Raw genomic sequence first — 22,077 nt, forward strand, 5'->3', positions numbered from 1 at the left:
AGGATACTGGACTGGATGGACCACTGATCTGACCCAGTGTTGCCATTCTTATGCATCAGCTAACATCATAAAGCAACAACAAATGCACAAACTCATTTGCTTTCTTCTGCAGGTCATGTACTCCTCTTCTGCAGCCTTCTCCTACCTGCATCTCCAAACTTTCTTCCATGAGGCCTCCTACGCCTACAGTGTCCTCTATAACCCTCAAGTAATTTTCCATTGCTTTTACATCCCTTCCCAAGTCTTCCTAGACACACATGTCCCACCATCAGCTTAGTACCTAAGCAACTCGCAGGTACTGATTAATTTATCCTTACAACATCCCTGTAAGATAGGAAAGTGCTATCACTGCTATTTTACAGATAAGGTACTCAGGCCTACAGAGACATGTCTACACTAGAACTTTTGTCAGTCAGGGGTGTGAAAAAATACTCTCTGGGTAAGTTTTGCCAACAGAAGCACCAGTGTGGATAGCACTATGTAGGCAGGAGACACGGCATAATTAAGCCACCTCCTGTGAGCAGTGGTAGCTAACAGGAGAACTCTCTCCCATCTGCATAAAGTGGCTACATGGGAGACCTTACAGGGGTGCAGTTGTGCCGCTGTAATGTCTGTAGTGTAGACATAGCCTGTAAGTGATTTATTCAAGGTGAGATAGGAAGTCTGTGGCATAGCCAGGAAGTATCTTGAATCCCAATACAGTTTTTTAACCAAAGGCAAACATTCCTCCACTTCTTTCCATAGTCTTTCCCACAAGTCTCTCATGCTACCCTCGTGGAATCAGAATAAACACTGTACAAAAACAAGTAATCCCAAAACTTTATTTTCCATAAACAACCTGATGCCTTACCTCACATCATCTCTCTGAGACTCATACATCACCTAGATGTGTCTCCCTGAAGCGCCTGGTACACACCCAGGTGAAACAATCAAACACCGGTGACATACAAGAGCTCCCCACGTTCCCCTATATCCGTGTGGTTACCCCGACCACACGCAGACTCCCTCCTCTCCCTTTATGTCTCTCCACCACCCCGGGCATGGACGCACCCGCTCACACACACACCCCCCTCTCTCCCTGTATCTATGTAGGTATCTATCTTACCACCCCCACCCACGCACCCTCTCTCCCCCGTACCTGTCCAGGGTCTGCTGCAGCGCCAAGCCCGTCTGGTCCGACATACTCTCCGGGTGCGGGGATCCCGGAGGCCCCACTGCAGCAGCGGTATCAGGAGGAGTCGGCCTAATACAGGGCCCGAAGCCTGACACTAGCGCAGGGGACGCGGGGACCTTCCCCCGTCGCGCAGCTCCGCCAGGCCCTGCCGCAGCAGGCAGGGAGCAGGATAGGCCGCTAAGGCGAGATAGGCCCTGGGTGAGACCCGAGCCGCAGGCTCCATACGCTGCGCGGACTGAGCGACCGGAAAGGGGGCAGCACCTCTGTGAGGTAAGAGCCAGGCCGCCCCCTCCCGCGCGCGTCAGAGCGCTGGGGAAGGAGGGCCACCGGGGCACCATGGGAGATGTAGTCCCCGCGCCTGCCGCTACTGAGGGGATTTAAAGGCCCCCGAGGGGCGCGCCTCGGCTGCTGCTACCGTTCCCCGGTGTCGAGTGCGGGACAGGTGGGCGCTGCTGCCTTCGGAGGGGGACGCGGCGGGATGGGCGCACTTGCTGCGGGAAAGGTCAGCACCCTGTCCCCTCTTCTTCCCCGCGGGGCCGCTCTCTTGCTAGCGTCTCCCTTCCCCGAGGGCCTGGGGGCGGGGAGGGGGAGAAGAGCCCTTTCACTCTCCCCTCCTAGTAAAGCGGCTGCTGTGTCCCAGTCCCCTCGTGGGCGCGTGTGTCACGGTCCGGGGCAGCGTGGGGGGAGGGTAGATTATAGCCTCCCCCAAGTACTTCATTGTAAACCTGCAGCTCTACTGTCTCCCCTTCCCCAGGACACAAGAGCGTCCTCTCCGCCCCCAGTGTGACATAAACAGGTGCTGCTACTTAGTGTCTTGTCCTCCAAAGCGGCTTTTGCCCCCCGCGAGATTCCCCAGTTCAGAAGAAAGAGGTCTCTGGTAAATCATGAGTAAGCGAGAAAGGGATTCGTGCTGAGTACCTGACTTTTAGCTTAACAGGCTGCTGAGGCGGGTGGTGATTGACATGATTCAAGTGAAATTGCCAAATGTTTGTTTCCTTATGGGGGTTTATTGCCAATAACAAATAAACACACGCACCCTTTGTTAATGTCCCCTCGTACTTCATTAAAGACTTTCACTTAAAAGTCCTCATTAAGGGTATCCTTAAGTAAATAACTGAAGTGGGGCTTATTCAGCAAAACTCACCTTTCCTAGCTATACCAGGCACAAGGGACATGCCGAGAAGGAATCTGGGAGTAGTGTGAATTTTCTTGTTTTGGCTTGCAGGTATACTTTCTCATGGAGGAAAAAATAATCCCTTTCTAAAAAGTCATCCTAGCATAATGTAATGTACACATTTCTCTAGATGAAGCTGTGATGCCATCTCTACATCTGAAAAATCTCACGGTTCTTCCTTCCTTACTGTCCTTCACTCTCATCTCTCACTTCTGTACTGATGTACGAAGATCCTACATTGTGTCATTTTGGCCTAGGGTAACCAGACATCCCAACGTTACGGGGTTTGTCTTATATAGGCAACCTATTACCCTACCCCCTGAAAAAGAACGTATCTCGATTTTTCACACTTGCTATCTGATCACCCTACTTTGGCCAAGGAAGAGTTGATGCCATACTTTCCATGATGTTTGTCAGAGGTAGTTAATAAAGAGCAGTTTGAGGTGTTCTCATCCTTAGAATACCTATTAGGTTGCAGGGATGCTCTCTAGTCTTGTTAGACAAGGAATGACCAACAGTGACTGGTACCTGGGCCACGTGATTGTCTTGTTATTTTGTGGCTATAATATATAGTAATAGTGTCTTAATATTTTACCAAAGCACTTCTCAAATTGTAAACATACAACTACACCACAATGCAGGCACTTCTGGGAGATTGTGGCAAAATGGCAACTTCTTGATAGGAATTCGACACTGCACAGCTGGGGCTGAAGGGGAGGAGGGACAGTGAATTTTATTTAATCTTTTATTGTGCTTGTCACAAACTCTAAGAACATAACAATTTTAGTAAACCTAAAGTTTAACTAATACATAAATTAGAGATAAAGATAAAAGCTCCTGTCACAGGAGCATCCCAAGCATCTTGTAAGTTCTTTCATATTGTGGGCTTCTTTATAAATTACATAGCTCTGTCACCTACAAATTTAGCTAAGGATGCTAGGGTACAGGTCAAAGGCCAACACACTATCAGTTGTATTACTTCATTGATATTAATTGTTTATTTTAACTTCTAGTTCTGTGGTAATAACACTTCCTAACATTAATTTGAATTAATTAAAAAAAGTTAAAGTGCTAGCTGTAGTGTGTATAGATATTGTTTAAGGCTATGATATGGCAAACATTTAAAATACTTGCATAACTTTACTCATGTGAGTAGTCCCTTTAACTTCAGTGGACATGTTTAACTAGTAAAGTTACACATGTATTTAAATGTTTACAGGCTCAGGGGCCAAGTTTTCCCACACAGCTCTGTTAATGAATGTCATTTCAGTAATATTTTATTGATGTGAAAAGTGCTTCCACATCAGTCCTATCCTCCACTTCCTTGGTAATCTAGTCCATAAATCTAGCCTGGTAGGGTAAATCTGAAAACAATTGTCCAAGGCCCACACATTAAGGTTACTAGCTTCTGTCCCCATTGATCACTTCACAATGCACAGAACAGGACTCTTTGAGAAGGGTCTATAAGCTGATTCTTTGGTGTCTCCCAAACTAAACAGATTTATTTTATGTAAAAAGGAGATCTTTGGATTACTACCAATTGTCTGTACTACGGTCTGTTTATCCTTGTCAACAAACACCTTAAATAAATTTCTCTAAGCTTGAGGCCCCCTTTTATCTGAAGGTTTTGTATGCACCCTACTGAATTTTAGCTTACATCATTTCTTCCAGTAAATTCACTATGGAATCTAAAGTAGCTAGCAATATTTATAGGAGTTCAGAACAGTTATCTAATATGTGTAAGCTTGGGAGAAAGTGATAAGACAATTGTTACAGAAGTATGAAAAAAAGAGGATAAATAAAATTTCACTTACCAAAACTTATTTCTGTTATGATTTTGCACTAGTACTTATCACTGTAGAGATTGACTGGCATAGCAAAGGTCCTAGGGGACTTTGTGGAATTTTTGACTCTTTTCCCTTCCTGGGTATAGGAAATTCTGATGGGATAATGTGTGGTTTGTTTGTTCGTTTTTATCTGGTGATAATCACACTAAATGTCATTCTGACTATGGTGGAAAAGCTTTATCAAAGGGCAAGGTATTCATAGATTATAAGGACTGTGAAGGACCCATTGTCTTAGGGATGTGATTTTTTTTTTAAGTGGTACAAGCCCCAATGTGTATGTAGTATATCAGAGGAGTAGCCATGTTAGTCTGAATATGTAAAAAGCGACAGAGTCCTGTGGCACCTTATAGACTAACAGATTTATTGGAGCATAAGCTTTTGTGGATGCATCCAACGAAGTGGTATTCACCCATGAAAGCTTATGCTACAATACGTCTGTTAGTCTATAAGGTGCCACAGGACGCTTTGTCGCTTTTAATGTGTCTGTAGTTACACTGGTGTAAAGGTATACTTATACTTATACTAATATAGCTTATTCACCTTCCTGTATGTGGGAATAGTTATACTGGTATAAAGCACTTATACCAATATAACTTCATTCACACTAGGGGGATTATACTATGTAACTGTCCTGTTATAACAATGAGGAGTACTTGTGGCAGCTTAGATATATCAAGAATTATAACATTAAAAAAAACAGCCGAAGAACACTTTAATCTCTCTGGACACTCTAACAGACTTAAGAGTTGCAATTCTTCAACAAAAAAAACTTCAAAAACAGATTCCAATGAGAAACTGCAGAACTGGAATTCACTTGCTAACTGGACACCATCAAATTAAGCCTGAATAAAGACTGAGAGTAGATGGGTCACTACAAAAACTAATTTCTCCCTACTGTTACTCACACCTTCTTGTCAACTGTTTGAAATGGGCCACTCTTCTTACATTGGCCCACTACAAAAGTGATTTTTCCTCCCTTGGTATTCTACTGTTGAGAATAGTCCACTTCCACCTTAACTGAATTGTCTCGTTAGCACTGACCACTCCCCCTTGGTAAGGCAACTCCTATCTTTTCATGTACTGTATTTTTATACCTGCCCATTGTATTTTCCACTCCATGCATCTGATGAAGTGGGTTTTAGCCCACGAAAGCTTAAGCTCCAATAAATTTGTTAGTCTCTAAGGTGCCACAAATACTCCTTCTTGTTTTTGCTGATACAGACTAACACAGCTACCACTCTGAAACCTGTCCTGTTATAGTTAAGGCAATACAACTTTCTAGTGTCATAGTTTTCCCGTTCCTTTTTGACCTCTTTGAAAAATAGCAAGACCTTCCTCATGAGCTTTCTATACTATATGCCATTCAATATACATACCACCTCTCTCTTTCTCTGTGTATATATATTTGAATATGTAAAATTTAATTTGTGATGTATATATTGAAAGTCTGCAAACCTATTTTGTGTGTCAGAGTTAAGGTTGTTGGAAGGAACTTGCACGTCAGTATTTCAGTGAATGGTATGTGTGAACAGTAAGAACAGAATATTTGTATAAATTGTCTTTACGAATCTCTTTTAAATATTTATTTAATGGTAAATTTGTAGTTGTGTTTTTCATAAGAGTTTTATATTATGTCAGCAATCTGAACTTAAAGTTAACACATTTTAATGTGAGAATGTCCTTGCTTTTAAACATTAGCAGTCTTGAAAGTTCTTAAATTATTTAGCATAGGAAATTACTTGAGTGCATAAGTTTTCTGCAATACCAGGCTCCTACAGGTTCATGTAAAAAAACCTGTGCACCAGATGAATATATTTCTCTAAAGCTCTTACCAAGCATATGATATAAATTTTTCCAATCTTCTGCTTCAATAAATGAGCAGAGGCTAGGAAAACTCTTAGATCTCAGCCTAGTTTGGGAGGACATACAAGGAAAACTGCTCATAGCATAGACCCTGATCTTGCAAAAGTATCCATGTTTTGGACTTCTGCACTTGCACAGAGGTCATTGACTTCAATGGATCTCTGAATGGCAACAAGTGTCTGCCTTGGCGGATACATTTGCAGAATTGGAGTCTAAATCCATGGAGCATTTTAGGTGTTTAAAATATTAAACACTTAATTGGCTCAATTCAGAGCAGATTTCCTTGCATATATTTAAAATGTCAAGTAGCTGAATAAGGTAAAGATTACTTCATACTCTGCAGATTTTTCCAGAGTTGAGGGTCTATATGGGCTGCCTCCCAATTGTTTTCATAAATATTTTCTCTGTTGTCTTTTCTAACATTAATAAAAGCCATTTCAATAGATAATTCTCATAACTTTTTATTGGAAAAAAACTATCTATGCTTGACATTTTGTTTAACTCTACGTTTACTTACAGATTTAAATGTAAAAGCAAAGCCATGAATAAGGAGTCCAAAACATTGGTTTTTTTTTTTTTTTTTTTTTACATTTCAGAAAGGAGTAATTTTTAACTGCTAAAATAATGAACAAATTTACTTGTCATACCTAATACAATAATTAAAATGGCACTTGAAAAAGCTCAGTGTAACCTTAATGATAACACTATTAACACATCCATAATGAAGTCTGTATAATATGATAGATACAAAACATGATGACATAGCAGAACTTCAATAGCAGTAAATCATGACTTGTAAATCCCTTAAGTTTTATTTGAAAGAGGAACAATGACCACTCAAATTTGGTCCAAATTCAGATGTAGTGAAAACAAGCTTTTGGCAAAAAAAAAATTTAGGGGGTCACCAAAATGTCAGTTACATGGGAACAACTTTCAATAGGGAGCAGAGCAGGGCTAAATTAAAAATGGTGACCTACAGATAAGACTGTAGTTCCTTAGCAATGTCCTTAGAGAGCATTCAGTGTCCTAGTAATTCAAATGTTACACCTTCAAGAATGAGGCTTGCTGTCAATTAGTTTAACAAATATTTTGTGAGACTGTAGAGGAATGCTGGGTATCAGAATTACTGGGTTCTCATCATGATCTGTATGTGGTCTAGTGGTTAGAGCAATGGTTACAGACCAATTAGTCAAGTAAATAGATTTGATGCATTCCCCTTCTGAAAGGCAGCAGAACAAGACTTGTGACCTGGGCTCTGTTCACAGCTCAGTCTTGACGTGATTTGTGCAACTTCTCAATTACCTTGTTTGAAAAATTAGGGAAATATTAGTTGCCTAGCTTTTAGGGTAGAGAGACGAGGTCATCATAGTAGTAAGGCTTGTGAACAGCACTCAGGAGAAAAGGTGAAACTGGGACCCATGATCACCTGATTCCAATCTCAGCTGAACAATAGTCTTTGAGGAAGGGTTCTTCCTTGCTTTGTCACTTGAGATGTGGGCAGATGTGACACAGCTGCCTAAAGCCTGCATTCTGAGATGCACAACACTTTGCAGTGTGTGTATCACTGCATTGTAGAACCCAAGTATTTGAAAATCATGAGGCAGAACCCAAAATATAATGTTTAAAAATTGTGGGTTTTGCCTGTTGTCTAATTTCACCATCACCACCATGTCTTTTATGAGGAAGCTCCCATCCCCAATTTGTGTGTGATCAACCTGGGTCCATCTTCAATCTCAAGTACATACAAAAATGCAGTTTCCATGTTCACTGCAAAGTAGGAACTTGCCTTCTCCTTTCCCTGACATGGGGAGCTTTTATTGTAACCTCCTCTATCTCCCTCCCTAACAAGACAGGATAGGCAGCTACCCACAGTCACATGTTTCCGCCATACGCCTCCACCCAGTACCAGGTTTACAATGGTGCCAGTGGTGCCATGGAGCTGGGCCCATGCTCAGAAAAGGCCCTGGTCTGCTCTGCTTGCACTGTGCCCTGAGACCCCGCTGGCTCCCTCCCTCCCACCACTTGCTCCTCTCAGCCTGCCCGCTGGCCAGCCAAGGGCTCATCTACCCCTGGGCCCACTGCTGGCTTCTCTATCCCCTGGCTGGACCCCAGTGCATCTCCAGCTCCTGGCAGTCTCTGCTTCCTTGCTCTGGGGACTGACCCCCTCATGCCATGCTCCGTTGCTTCCCTAGGGGCCCACAAATATGTTTGGTGCCAGGCCCACAAGGTTAATCTGGCCCTGCCTCTGCCTGTCTCTGTGTACAGTAGTCCCCCCAGACACATGCATTTCCCTTCCTCTCCTCTCACTATCTCCTACTCATTGCATTTTCCTCTCTGCCATCCCATATTCCACTACAAACCTCCTCAGTTTGCTTCTGGCTCCCCTCACATTCCTCTGACCACTCAGTTTCCCATCCTGTTTCCTAGCACGGTCCTCTTCCCTGCTGCTGCCAGAGCCCCATTCACTGCGCCTCCACATTCTGTCCCTCTTCAGCCCTCAGTTGGTGATTGGAGGCCCATCTTCTTCCCTCAGGGCAGCCATGCTTCAGCCCAATTGGAAATAACAGGAAACTGTGTCCCTCTTTTCTGGGAGCAGACTCACTATCCCCTACAGAAGATAGAGATGACTGCCATCTTACTGAGGATAGCCCGTGGCTTCTGTCCTAGAGACAGTAATTGAAGATGGCAGCTATTTTGGCTAAGGGCAAAATTTGAAACTGGAAGTCAAAATAAAAAATCGAGAATCTTTATTTAAAAAAAAAAATGGCAGCACTGACTGAGCCCCCAGTTAGGCCCTATGGTTTTTAAGTTGACAGCGTACACTAAGACAATACAGGTAGTAGAAAATTAAATTACTTTGTAACAAACTTATTTTGACTTTAAAAAGACACTTTGATAAAGTACTTCTGTTAGATAATAAAGGAATATTTAGGGATCAGTAATGAACAGTGACCAGTATAACTTCTAATAAGGACCCAGAAGAGGGGCTGAATAGCAAAGTGAACATATTCTAGTGGAATCATTTTGTTTAGTCAAAGGTAGGAAGAATCAAGAAATTTTGGGAGATCTAACACAGCTAAGTAACTGGGAAATATGAAAGCAGTTAACATTTAATATTCACAAAGGGGAAATAATTCAGCAAAAGTAATACTTAAAATAACACCTAACGGAGGAGGTCATTCAGTCATTCATACGTACTTTGTCCCATAATTAAGACATATGGCACCAGATTCATTTTAAGTTTATTTTTAATTTAGATTTTTCTATTCAACAAAACTCAGTGCCCCATAATATATTATTATATTTCTACTAGCTTTAGTAAGCTAAAATGCCTTTGTATATAAATACGAGAAGTATCTGTAGTTACATAGCTAGGATCAAATTACAAAGGTGGGAATAAATTGCATTAAATACAAGGTATAAACTGACTGAGATCAAGAAGGCACTTTTCTCATAATAAAATATTGCAAAATTAGGTCCTGTTTATTTTTTCACCCTAATGATCCTTTTATTGGGAGAGGGACCTTCGGCACCCAGATTCTGTCATCATCTTATGGTGGGCTTTCCCTACTTTTCCTGATTACTGTATCTGGGAAGGGGACATAGATAATATTCAGGTTGCCTGGACCCTCCTCCTCCATCTTCTTGGCTGACCTGCAGAGTGAAGCTGTCATCATGAGAGACCTGAATGGGTTTAGGCTGCTGCCTCTTCAAAATGGAACTTTCACTTTCAGGTCATACATATGTTGACTGGGCTGCCTGACATCAGACTTCGAATGGGAATCCTTACAAAATATCTAAGGCAGAATTCCATGGCTACTAGAGAAGATTATATCAGTTATTTCAATTTAGGAACATTTCCATGAGCTAGAAGCTGCCGTGGTGGCTTTCTCCTGAATAGAGTCCAAAATGTTGTGAACTTCACACTTCTGAACTTTTATTGTCATGAGGATTTGGTGGGGTGCAGGAAGTGGATGGGATGACAGGGGCTGATTGGGCCATCAGAAGATATGAGAGGAGTGCAGCTCTCCAGACATCTGATGGAGAAGAAGGTGTATTGGTAGATAATGTATTGCAGTTGTTGCCGATATTCAGGGACATACAAGGGATAATACGGATAAATCCTGACTGCTATCTGTGGAAATAGGAGCAATGTATATAATTATTTTAAAAGCTTGGAAATTAACACAAAAAAAGTTTTGGCCCAGTCAGGTGTATCAGGGCTCTGCTCCATCAGTCCTCAAGGTTGCAGGGGGCCATTTTAGCTCCCAGTGCAAGTTAAACCACTCTAGAGTTTGCTCTTGCTTGAGTTGTCTTGGAACAGCTCCCCAGAGGCAGTAACACTGCTCTGGCCATATCCTTTTTTGCTCTGGCACTCTGCCCATTTGATGGTGGAGTGACATAGAGTCAGTATAACCAGTTCTATGCTAGTCAGATTCCTTGTTCAAAAGAATCCTCAGATGCCCTACTAAAGCAGCTTCCTGGCCCATTTGTGCAATCAGAGTGGCAGCAGAGTCTAGGAACAGATGCTGAAAAACTGGTCTTTACGGCTTGGACTTACAGTTCCTAGACTGCATAGCCCACCAACTCAAACTGTAAAAAGCAAAGAAATAAGCAGTTAAGTCACTTGACGCCTCACCTGCAATTCTACTAATTTCTCCTTCTTAGGTTTAACTGTCTCTCTTCCAACGATTGCTCATATATCTCCAGCCTCTGTTGAACAACCAGTGTGCAGCCATACACACTAATGTTCACACAATGCAGATTTAAATTTTGTAATGAAAACTAATTATTAACAATGATCACATGTTAATGTAACTTTTCCTGACACTGTAGGATAATATATTGTAGCCAACATTTCCAATCTGACACATCATCTCAATTATACAGGAATACAACATACAGAACTAAACAGAATGTAATTTATGAACGTCACAATAGTGTTATATTAATAATGGAAATACCGGAACATATAATCAATTAATATGGTTTGAGGATGCATATTGATCTCTGAAGAGGAGCTGGAGAGATGTGGGTAATAGAAGGGAGGTAATGGAGGAGGAACTGCTGACTGATGTGCAGATGGAGTGTTAAATTACTTAACTGCTTATTTACCCTCTTTTTTGTAGCTTGCATTGATAGGATATTCTGTCTAGTAACATAAACTCAATGTTGATGACTTTCTCCTGTGGGAATCTACCTGGGGGGTTTATATAGCACCAGTAACCATAATATGTAGATGTTGATCTTAATTTACTTTTAAAATCTCACAAAACCTAAGTTATACCCAGATGATGTAAGACTATATTTTATCAAGAATATTGAGACTGCAATATAAAACATTTACTTCAGCTAAGAAACATAGTAACTAATATTAAAAAGTTGTCTTATCTCTTCATAGTGGAAGTCAGATTGTGATTTTGCACTAGAATAGTTTAATTAACTAGCTAGTGACTAACATTTAACTTATTATTTTGGGTAGCTGTATTTGATTGATTTACACATCTGTCAGACTGCTGGAGGCTTTGCTTGTAATTTCGATTTCCAGATCAATGTATCCCACCAGTTTTTCTTCTGAAAGCTAATGATTTTGGACTGCATTAATTTTAAATGTAATCCGGGTTCCAACGACTTCCCCCTGGAGAATGGATGTATTTGATCTCGCCTCCTTTCAGTACTGTAGTTCTCACAACCTGCAGAAATCAATAGCAGTCTGTGGAAAAGACTTCAATCCCCATAGTTCCGTGGGTGAGCATGCGCCATAAGCTTGCAGTTGTCAAAGTGCTCTTGCCAGAGCGGTCGCCTATTTGTTATATAGCAAACCCGAAAGAAGAAAATAAATACTGTCATTGTATTGATCTTTAAATACAGAACACTCAGAGATAACTGTTCCTAAGGAATTTCTGCGTTGACTGCTTGGGTTACTGCATACGAACGGAGCTGGTATTGTTATGGGGATATAGATTTGCTATACTGGACTGTAAATTTGCACAAATACTTATACCAGCAATAATCAAGAGGCACCGCGTATTAGCCCAAATATTAGACATTGGTTGGCCCGTCTTTCAAAGTCATTTATTATCCAGTGTTTCTCCATTCAGACTGGCTTCATTCATTAAAGGTAGGTCTTGACCTTGACAAGAGGGTTGAATTTGTGCTGAAATTTTACCTTTAAGGACTAATGGAAAACAGATGTGGATTACTATCCTCACGGTAAAGTTAATTTACAAATAACTAAGTCAAGATATGTATCTGAAACAACTGCTGGGGTAGCCACTGTACGATTACTTGGTGAGTTAGTGAATCAAGTACACTTTACTGAAGGCAGGATTTTAACCTTTCAATTTTTTTTTTTGGTAGAACATAACTTTCTAAATGGGTGCATCAAAAAGCAAGGAAGGATTATAGGTGTTGTCTGGTTTTTCCCTTTCTCCTATGGAATCCCCAGCAATTTTGTATAGTTCTAACAGTTATGGTGATTTTGATAGAAATTCAGCTAATGGAAAGCTACACGAAGCCTGGGATATTATGGCTTGCTGCAGTACGGCTTTAAACTGCCTCGAAAGGTTTCCTGCAAACCGTCCCCCCACCACCCAGCAGCAGCAGCAGCAGAGCTGCGTGATACAGATGCAATAGTTTACTCCTTTCTTCTTAGGAATTTGGCTTAATGCTATTTCACTATATGGACTGTTAAAGTCATAATAGTTGCACTTGCTTATTTGAATAGAGAATAAAATAAACAGAAAACGTAACATAACTGGGAGCAGAACCTGCCCTGTCAATTATCTCTAAAGCAAAAGCGTGTGTATGAACTAGATGGAAACAGCTAGTATTTAAATAATCTTTGTAAAGTGCAATCTTAAACGAAAGCCATGGATCATATAAAAATGGCTAATATAAGAAATTAAACTTTATCTTCACGCTCCTTGACACCTTTCCTAACCAGCTGTTTAATATGACATCACGTTATTTTGCTGCAATTAAATAGCAATCTACAAGTCAAGTGATTTTTAGAAATAGAAACGCCATATGGTTAGAACAATTAAAAAACGTGCTTAGGTGTTCGGAGATGCCATGTCGATAAAAGGCTACTTGATTAAAATTAGTCATAAATTAATAGGCTTATTTAAAATATTGTCACGAACTTTTTTTGTGTGTGGCCTTTTTAATTGTAAATACGTCTGCTAAATTTGGGGGTGGTTGCTCTGATAGTTTCTTGCAGAGGTCGAGGAGTAGCGAATGCGTATACCTTACTTTGGTACTGAGTTTTAAAATAAGGTTAACATTTGTATTATTTGACCTAATGTATTTTATAAGAAATACCTTTCTAATAGGTATAGGACTTGCTCACACTACATAAATTTAATTTTATAAGGTTTTAACTTGTTTATATTTTGTGATTGACTTGTAAATTGCATCTTTAAATCATTCAGTCTATTTCATATGGAAGAAAGGTGGTTTTTAAAGTGTGTGTGTGTGTATAAATTAAATGTTTTGATTCGCCTCACTTTAATTTTGTGCTGAAAGGAACAGAGACTTTAGTATTTAAAATACTAACTCTAATCTCTGCTTATAATTTTGGCCTGAGATCTTAAAAGTATTCTATTCTGCAGATGATTTCACATATATAGTCCTGTCTTTAGTGAGTGTATCAGATATACGCAAGGAAGGGACTGTCCTAGGATGCAAAAACCCTGTTTTATAGAGAAGTGAAAAATCTTAAGGTCATCAGAGGCAAATACAACCTTGTTTTGTTTTTCAATCAGAGTTGATGCTTATGCATCTGGCCAAACAGTAAACTGTCAGGAAAGAAAAGGCCAGTAAATGATGTGCAGCTCAGAACGTCTTCTGTTATCAGCTCAAGATTCTGAGCATGTTCTGTGGTGTTAAATGGAATAATTGACAACCTGTTTGTTAATTAAGGGAAATGGGCATCCTGCTCCTTTAAAGGTCTCGTCGTATGGAAGGGGGTGGAGGAGAGTAAAAGCTGGTGTCTTTTTAACCTTGCTGAAGGACGCAGCAGTATTTATTGACGTATGCAAATAATTGGGGGGGAGGAGGAGGAGGAGGGTGCTTGGAAAAACAGGAACCAGAATCAGTTTCTCATTGCAGGGTGAGAGCTCTGAGTTCCGGTGTAAGAGAAAAGAGACGTGGCGAAATTGCTGTATATCTCTGCCCTATAAGCACATCTCTCATTTAGATTGAAAGGAATCAAAGCATCAGAAAGGGTGAAGCCTCTTAAAATATATTTGAAGGCAAGCTAGCACGATCACACTGGTTAAACATTGCATACTCCTAAATGGGGGAGGAGGGGGAATTACGGATTTGCCTTGCAACTAGCAATGGCACGGGATTTTAGCAAGGAAAATACCAAAGCAGTGCGGCTAGTGGTATGAATGAGAATAATAACCTGTCTTTGTGTTTTTCCCCCCTAACCCTCCACCACTGTTTCAGCTGCACAAACCATGCAGGATGATTTACTGATGGACAAAAGCAAAGCCCAGCCCCGGCAGCAGCAGCAGCAAGATCCAAACGCAGCAGAAACCCCTTCTACACCCATCTCATCAGAGACGTCTAAACCGGAGGACAGCAGCCCAGTGACTAGTATCGGCACAGCAACTTCTGTCCAAAATAGTAAGGAGAAGATGCAGATGGAGTCCCCCATCTTGCCTGGCTTGAGTTTTCACCAGCCTCAGCAGGAACCTACACCCGGCACCTCCTTGTCCCCGTCCTTCGGCAGCACCTGGTCTACAGGGACCACAAACACAGTGGATGATAGCTTTTTCCAAGGGATTACCCCAGTCAATGGCACAATGCTTTTCCAGAATTTCCCTCACCATGTCAACCCTGTGTTTGGTGGCACTTTCTCTCCCCAGATCGGCCTAGCTCAGACTCAGCACCACCACCATCAGCAGCAGCAAGCCCAGCAGCAGCAGCAAAGAAGATCACCTGTGAGTCCCAATCAGGCACCTTTTGCCCAGAGAAATGCTGCTTACAGTCATCAGCCCATTATGACCAGCAAACCGTCTTCCTCCTCTGCCTCTTCCTCTTCCTCCTCCAGCTGGAATAATCACCAAAACGCAGCCTGGAGTACACCTTCCAACCCCTGGGGTGGGTTGCAAGCTGGCAGGGACCCTCGAAGGGCAGTAGGAGTGGGGGTTGGGGTAGGAGTGGGGGTTGGGGTGCCTTCCCCCCTCAATCCTATTTCACCCCTCAAAAAACCTTTCTCCAGCAATGTCATTGCCCCTCCGAAGTTCCCACGGGCTCCACCCTTAACCCCCAAATCCTGGATGGAGGACAATGCCTTCAGGACCGACAATGGCAACAGTCTGTTGCCTTTTCAGGTAATGTCTTAATGCACCTTTTGCACTGGTGACAGATATCTTGATGTTTTGTTTTAAGGTGTACTCTGCACCAAAATCTCATCTAGAAAGCAACATGTCATTTTCACCTTCCTCATAGCTCATGAGTATTCACCTCTTCTGAAATCATACTGGCTTCTCTCAGAAATTGCACACCCAGATCCAAAATCTTGAGTATGGACAATAGCCCTATTTTTCTTCTAATTTAACTTTTTAAAATTACTGCAAGGGCTTTTAACATTAGAAAGCTGATTGATTTCAGAGAACATAGTTTTTATAGATTTTTATATTCCATTCCTGTGGATGATCAGTGTGTGTATTTAACTTGTATAGTACTTGCAAAAATCCTAAATTAAGTTAAATGGTGAGGAATATGGGGCTATTATTATGTATAATAGCTGGCTTCAGATTTCTAACTAGAAGGCTAACTTTAAACAAAGATGCTTCTGAACCTGACATGCAGCTAATTACTTTTCACCATTAAAGACGTTTAATACTTATTGTTGAGCTGTGGTTTAAGAAGGACTGTATTTACATAATGTATGCAATCAAATGCTGAAACTTATCAAATGTGTAATCCAGTATTGCATCCAGGGTGTAGGTTTTTGGTACATCTAGAGGCAGCATAGGTGTATACAGAAGGAGTGCTGTATCTATTTTTTCTAATAAGGAGATCTCTATTCAAATTGACATGATTTAGAAATGGTAGGGCAGTATTTATTATTTTGTAAAATAAACCATGTTATGCAGTTCAGTATATTTGCAGAGAAAAGAGACAATAGGACACGACCTTCAGAGCCATATTGCAATGGAGTCTATTTACTAGCTACATAGCTCTGAAATATTTAAAGCTGCAGTGTCCTTCACCAGTTTGGTATCTAAGATGACAAGGCAGATAAATTACAATCGAAACTGAGGGAAATAGAAGCTCTGCAATTTTAATGTTGAGTGAGGCTTGTCTTGGTGTTAAATACCTTTTTAAAGTGGAATAAATTAGGGTAGGCACTCTCACGTGTATCTGCATGAGATGAAAAGAATACGTGTTTGTGCCAGTTATTTCCAGTCTCAGGTCAATTGGAATGCTTCTGTTTTACAATATTAAGTGATATGTATGCTTTTGCTTTAGAGAGACACTTTCTCAGAAGTTACAAACTGATAAGTCTTTAACATATTATTCGTAATAATAGGAAGGATGTTTAGATTGATACTTTGTGTTAGAAATGTAGGAAATAAGTAAAAAAAGCTGATCAGCTTTAATGGATATTACTAGGCTAAGAAATATGCATTCCTTTGCACTTTCTGCCATTCAAATAGCGATGTTACAGTGAGCCTTGAGACTTCATTTTGCTGCTTCATTCTGTTTAAAGGGAGACTTGCTAATTTCTTATTGGCTACCCTCTCTGGAGGAGGAACAGGTTTTATTGAGCTGCTGTCACTGTCTCTATAGCATCAAAGAGTAAGCAACTCTTGAGACTTTCTTTTCCCTGCTGAAGTTGTTACATCACCATGTTCTGAACAATATGAAAAGTTAATTGACACTAGCTAGCTTTCATCTATTCCTAAGGTGACTAGTAGATGCATCCAAATCCATATTTAAGTTCTCTAAAAATAAGATTTTACAAAATCTAAGACGAATGGCACTATTTATGTGATTTTAGTTATGGTAATTCTAATGGGGGTGTCTTTTATGAATATACATTCTCCTGTAGTATTTACAACCCAGACATAAGCAGTATTATGCTAGTGCAGGAGTACCTACAGTGAAAATTACTATAAAATGCCATATATTCAGCTTCTCATTCAGAAACAGGGAGCAGACAGCATATGTAGTGAAAAGTTAATTAGATTTTTAAAATTCAGTTTTGAAAGTCTTGGTGTTGTAACATAGGTCAGAAAAATTTACTTTCTTCAGTATGAATTGTAACCTGCTAGTAGCCTATTAAACTAAAAACAAATATGTGTCAGTGACTACTTTTATGGCCAGGTGAAATATGAGCCTCAAATTTTTTTCTGTTTGTCACAATGACCTTTTATAACACAAAATCTTGAGTTTTGCTTGAGGTAGTCCCCTGGATTAACAATTATTCCTGTCTGAGTCGTTTTTTCATCATTACTACACAGAATTTGCTGGAGAAGGAATCTTGTAACCATAACATGGATTATATAGACAACTGGACAATTGTCTGGTTTTTATGTTTGTTTGCATAAATCAATTTCTTTTTTGTAGTGTAATGTCAGTTTATTTTAACATCTGTTGCCTGGTATTTTGTCTTGGAAAAGTTGGGCAATGTGTTGGCACATGAAGGTTTGCTTATCGGTACTATCAAATAATTCTGGCAGGTTCATCAGTCTGTTTAACCTTAATTATTTTGGTCAGGTTTTTTGTTGATTACAATGGTATCTTGCTGAACACACTCTATCCATATGTTAGAGTGCATTAGTTAACTACTTTTACTATCTCATGTAATTTCCCCATGTTGAAATTCTTTAAATTGTAGACATACAACATATAAAGCAATGTTTTAAACACCCATATTTGCCTATTTATTGTTTGAGTCAGATTGCTGTATCTTGCACTTCACAAACATTATGAACGAGGTCATTGCTCCGAGGAACTCAGTTTTGTTCAGACAACAAAGCTGAAGGATTAAAAAGTCAAAGGAGTTGTGGCAACATCTGAATTGTGACCAGTTTTAAGAGGCAGGTAAAAGGTGCTTTGAAGGAGAAGGTTGTTATTACCATAAGGAGCATTATTATAAATAAAACAAAGGTGGAAAGCTGAAAGAAGATGTAAACAAAAAGAAAAATTGAAACAGGACTGAGTAAAACACACAAAATAAGACGAGAGAATAAGAGAAGATGAGCAGACATGGGGTGAGGACAGATATATAGAGCCTACAAAGTGTCGATGGGGAGCTTTTAGTATATGCTGAAGATAGTGAAGGGATTCAAAGAAGGAATAGAGGAAGACAATTGTCAGAATACTTAATAGTATCATTTTAACAAATTAGTGGAAGAGTCATTTCTCAGAAGTAGAGCAGTTTCAGCAGACAAAATATTCTGATGACCCTGTTACTTTCCTCATTGCTCTTTTGATACATGTAAAAATACACAATTACAAGTTATATTTTGTATACATATATGTATAACATAACATTTTGCTTCTGCTGTGTGTATCTGTGTGTGTGTATTTGTGTATATATAAATTGTGTATATATGTGTGTATAAATAAAAACAATTAGATGCGTGTGTGTGTGTGTACACACACACACACACACACACACACACACACACACACACACACACACACACACACACACACGCATCTAAGTATCTAATTGTTTTTCCCAGTTTTTGATCAAACCCAGCTTTACTGACATATTTCTACTAGTGATATATTTAAAAGAATGTGAACAGGGTATTATCACTTTTATATCTGATTTTAAAATACCATCCTAAAAGACTGATGTTGATCATTTCTAGAAGAAAGAGACTGCAACAATTATTTACAAGGGGATTAATGGTTGGTTAGGTTGTGGCAATAGGGAGTCTTCCCACTGATTTTAATGGGAATTGGATTGGACACATACAAATTTGTTAACTAAATTTAGAAAATATCTTCAATTTTGGCAATTGATATTTAATATTAAAGTGAATTTATAAATTCATAAATTAACATTTTTGCATGTATTTAGTAGTGACGCTCATTAATAGGTGCAAGTGTTCTGCCATATGTTGTGCTGTCTTTGCTTACCAAAGTGAAATGGAGGGCAAAGGAATAGACACTATATCATGGTTACAATTCCAGCATAATAACTTTTCCATCTGCTGATTAATGGACTGCTCTTTCAGAAGCGAAGAGGCTGCTATCAATCTTTTTAAATGTATAAGGTACTTCATGTTTTAAGGTATTGATAGCTTTTTGAACTACAGCTATATTGCTGTTAATGTATATCCATGAAATACAGTAATGCATAGAATAATTTTGTCTTCAGCCCTAGAAGACCATTACTAACTAAACTCTGCTCGTTTAAAAATCAGAGAGAACATCAGCTAAAATGTAAACTTTTTCATAAGGTAATGAATTAGTTATTTCACTGTCACAGTACAGTAATTGTATTTCTTGCTTGGTATTACAGTAACTTAAACAGGTCATCATATAGAAAATGATGGATGAGTGGCAATGAGAGTGCCCATTGAGAAATTTTTCATGTCTCCAAATCTCCAATATGGAATGAATTCCATGAAATTTTCTACAGCCCATTTGTTAAAACTGAAACATTAATTAGTGCAATAACTATTAAAAATCCCTTTCCTTTTCTCTTAGATTTTAAATGTCTCTCTCCTATAGTATTCAGGGGTCACTGTCCTTTTGGGGAATTTTAGGGTAGTTGTAAATCCATTTGCACAAGTAAAAATTTTTATTTAAGCTTTAATTCATGGTTCTAAATCTGACATTCTGGGTTGTAATTTTTCTGATGTGAAGTTAGTAGATTGACATTAAGTATGATTTGCTATGCAGTTACTGACATCAATACAGTCTTCTACAAGCACTCTTGAATATAGACATTTTTCTCATATGTAACAATAATTACGAGAGTATTTCTTTGAAATACATTTTTTACGTTATTCAGCATTTAAAAACAGATTATCAAGGAAACTTTGCAAGCGTGATATAATCAGATGTAACAAATATTGTTTGAAATGTATTTTTAAATCCTAAATTCAACCTGCTGTAGGCGAGATGTGTAACTATTATAAAAAATGGTCCATTTTGTTTCGCCTCACTCTCGTATTTCTGATTTATTATTTTTTTTATAAGCAGTAGATACCATGTTGGTCAATTAAATATATTGTTATAAAATGTTCTTAATTCAGCAAATTACTGAAAGATTTAAAATGAGTTTTTAGGTCTTTCAGGTTATGTACTATGTATTAGTACTTGAAATAAATGGAAATGTATGGGCAGTTGGAATTCCAGCTACATAAAAGCAGAAAGTGTGCAACTTTTTGAAACACTACAGGAACATTTAGTGGGTGTAGGAGTGACACAATCCCTTTTTCCCCCTTGGGAGGGTTAGATACTTACCAACATAAGTTATTCATTTACATGGTGAGTAACCTGATCAGAAATATTAAAATGTGATCATTTTTTTTTCTGTCATCCTAATGATTAGTTCAACAGGTAAAGCTACCATACTGTTTGTAGCTAGAGGCTTCAGAAATTGTGAATGGTTTTATCTTGTTTGGGTCAGACAATTCGATTGTGTTCTGATATCTGCATTTCTTAGAATTACTGAAAATGTATTGACATACTAAAAAAGAACTTGCAAAGGCGAACATTCATAGGAGCTGATACAACGAAAGGCAAGTCTACGCTACAGCTTAAGTCAATCTAATTTATCTTGCTCAAGGGTGTGAAAAAGCTCCCCGTCAACATAAGTTATGCTTCTCGAAGAGGTTGAGTAATTACGCTGATAGGAGAGTGTTTGCCCGTCAGCATAGCACATCTTCACCAGACACACTACAGTGATGCAGCTGGATTGGTGCAGCTGTGCCGGTGTAGCGCCATAGTGTAGACTTGCCCTAAGACTCTAATGTTTAATATCTGGATTCTTGTACAACTTCTGCATGCAACCATGAAATCTAGTGGTCTTCTGCACATAATACTCATCCCAAGCTTATTTCACCATTTTTATTTGAAAGCACCAAAATTTGGTTGCTAAGTAGTTAAGGGTGAGTAAAGTTATTTTTGATGTTATTTAATAAAGAGAGACTTTTAATTGATTCACTTAAACTCTTTGATTTATTGTGCTATATTAAGACTTTTTTCAATAGCTATGTTTTTGACCATGAACAGTTGGGTAAGAGAAAATGACAGTTCCTGCTTCTGTGGGGAGGTTATGCTAGATAGCCCTCCTCTTTATCCTCTTGCCCTTCCAATGCTGGGTGGTTGTTGCTAGAAGCCCTACTTGTGAATATGGGAATAGGAATGGGTGGTGAGTGACTGGAGAGTTTGTAGCCTAGCAAAAGGAGAAGATATTATGAGTTAGCTGCCTGGATGGTGACCATTTCTATTTCTTAGGAGCTAGCAAAGTAGCTGTCCAATCCACCTTTCACACAGTTTGTCCACCTTTTCTTTCTGGATACAAAGTGCCAGGAGGGAACAAATGCCAGTGTATCTAATGTGGACTTCTACAATGACTGAATTGTGTGAAGCTGCGCTTGGTTGGATTGGGTGATGTTGCCATATTTTGAAAGCATTTATTTGTCAAATAATTTGTGGGGAAGGGTGAACATGGCTGAATCTATTTAATATACTTTGATGATGACCTTTCAAAGGTGAGCTAAGGCTGTCTGACTAGTTTTGTTCTCTATCATGTGGTTGAGGTAGTCATTACAAGTTTGGAAAGCCTATCAGAAAAAATCTTACACCTTTTTTTTGGATTAAGTAACAAAAGAAAGGACACTTGTCCTAGACCACTAAAGTAAGTTTTGTTTCCCAAAAATGTGAAATGAAGACATCACAAACTTACCACCTTATGCTTCTTTGAGCTTGCTTTCTCAGACATATACTCATACCAATGTGCACATATTTAAGAAGCAGGGCAGGGGGAGGAAAAACCCTACCAATCCAAAACACTTCACTGCACACAT

General features: G+C 39.5%; 2 protein-coding genes across 8 annotated transcripts in view; one reads left to right on the plus strand and one right to left on the minus strand.

The window, feature by feature from the left end:
- Nucleotides 1-1,468, minus strand: part of MARCHF5 (membrane associated ring-CH-type finger 5) — a 61,007-nt gene extending 59,539 nt beyond the window's left edge. The window contains exon 1 of the mRNA XM_050959695.1: nucleotides 1,139-1,468. Coding sequence (XP_050815652.1) covers nucleotides 1,139-1,182 — 44 coding nt within the window. The 5' untranslated portion in view covers nucleotides 1,183-1,468. The remainder of the gene's footprint in view (nucleotides 1-1,138) is intronic.
- A 34-nt stretch (nucleotides 1,469-1,502) lies between these two features.
- Nucleotides 1,503-22,077, plus strand: part of CPEB3 (cytoplasmic polyadenylation element binding protein 3) — a 185,309-nt gene continuing 164,734 nt past the window's right edge. Inside the window, exons 1-2 of one of the 7 annotated variants that reach the window (XM_050959428.1) lie at nucleotides 1,503-1,676; nucleotides 14,513-15,402. In XM_050959428.1, the coding sequence (XP_050815385.1) occupies nucleotides 14,524-15,402 (879 nt within the window). In that variant the 5' untranslated portion in view covers nucleotides 1,503-1,676; nucleotides 14,513-14,523. Of the gene's footprint in view, nucleotides 1,677-1,996; nucleotides 2,063-11,862; nucleotides 12,180-14,184; nucleotides 14,314-14,512; nucleotides 15,403-22,077 lie in introns of those variants that run through there. The other 6 variants (XM_050959432.1, XM_050959433.1, XM_050959434.1 and 3 more) reach the window with 6 other exon arrangements.

This window comes from Gopherus flavomarginatus, chromosome 6 (genome assembly GCF_025201925.1).
Source record: "Gopherus flavomarginatus isolate rGopFla2 chromosome 6, rGopFla2.mat.asm, whole genome shotgun sequence".
Lineage (NCBI taxonomy): Eukaryota > Metazoa > Chordata > Testudines > Testudinidae > Gopherus > Gopherus flavomarginatus.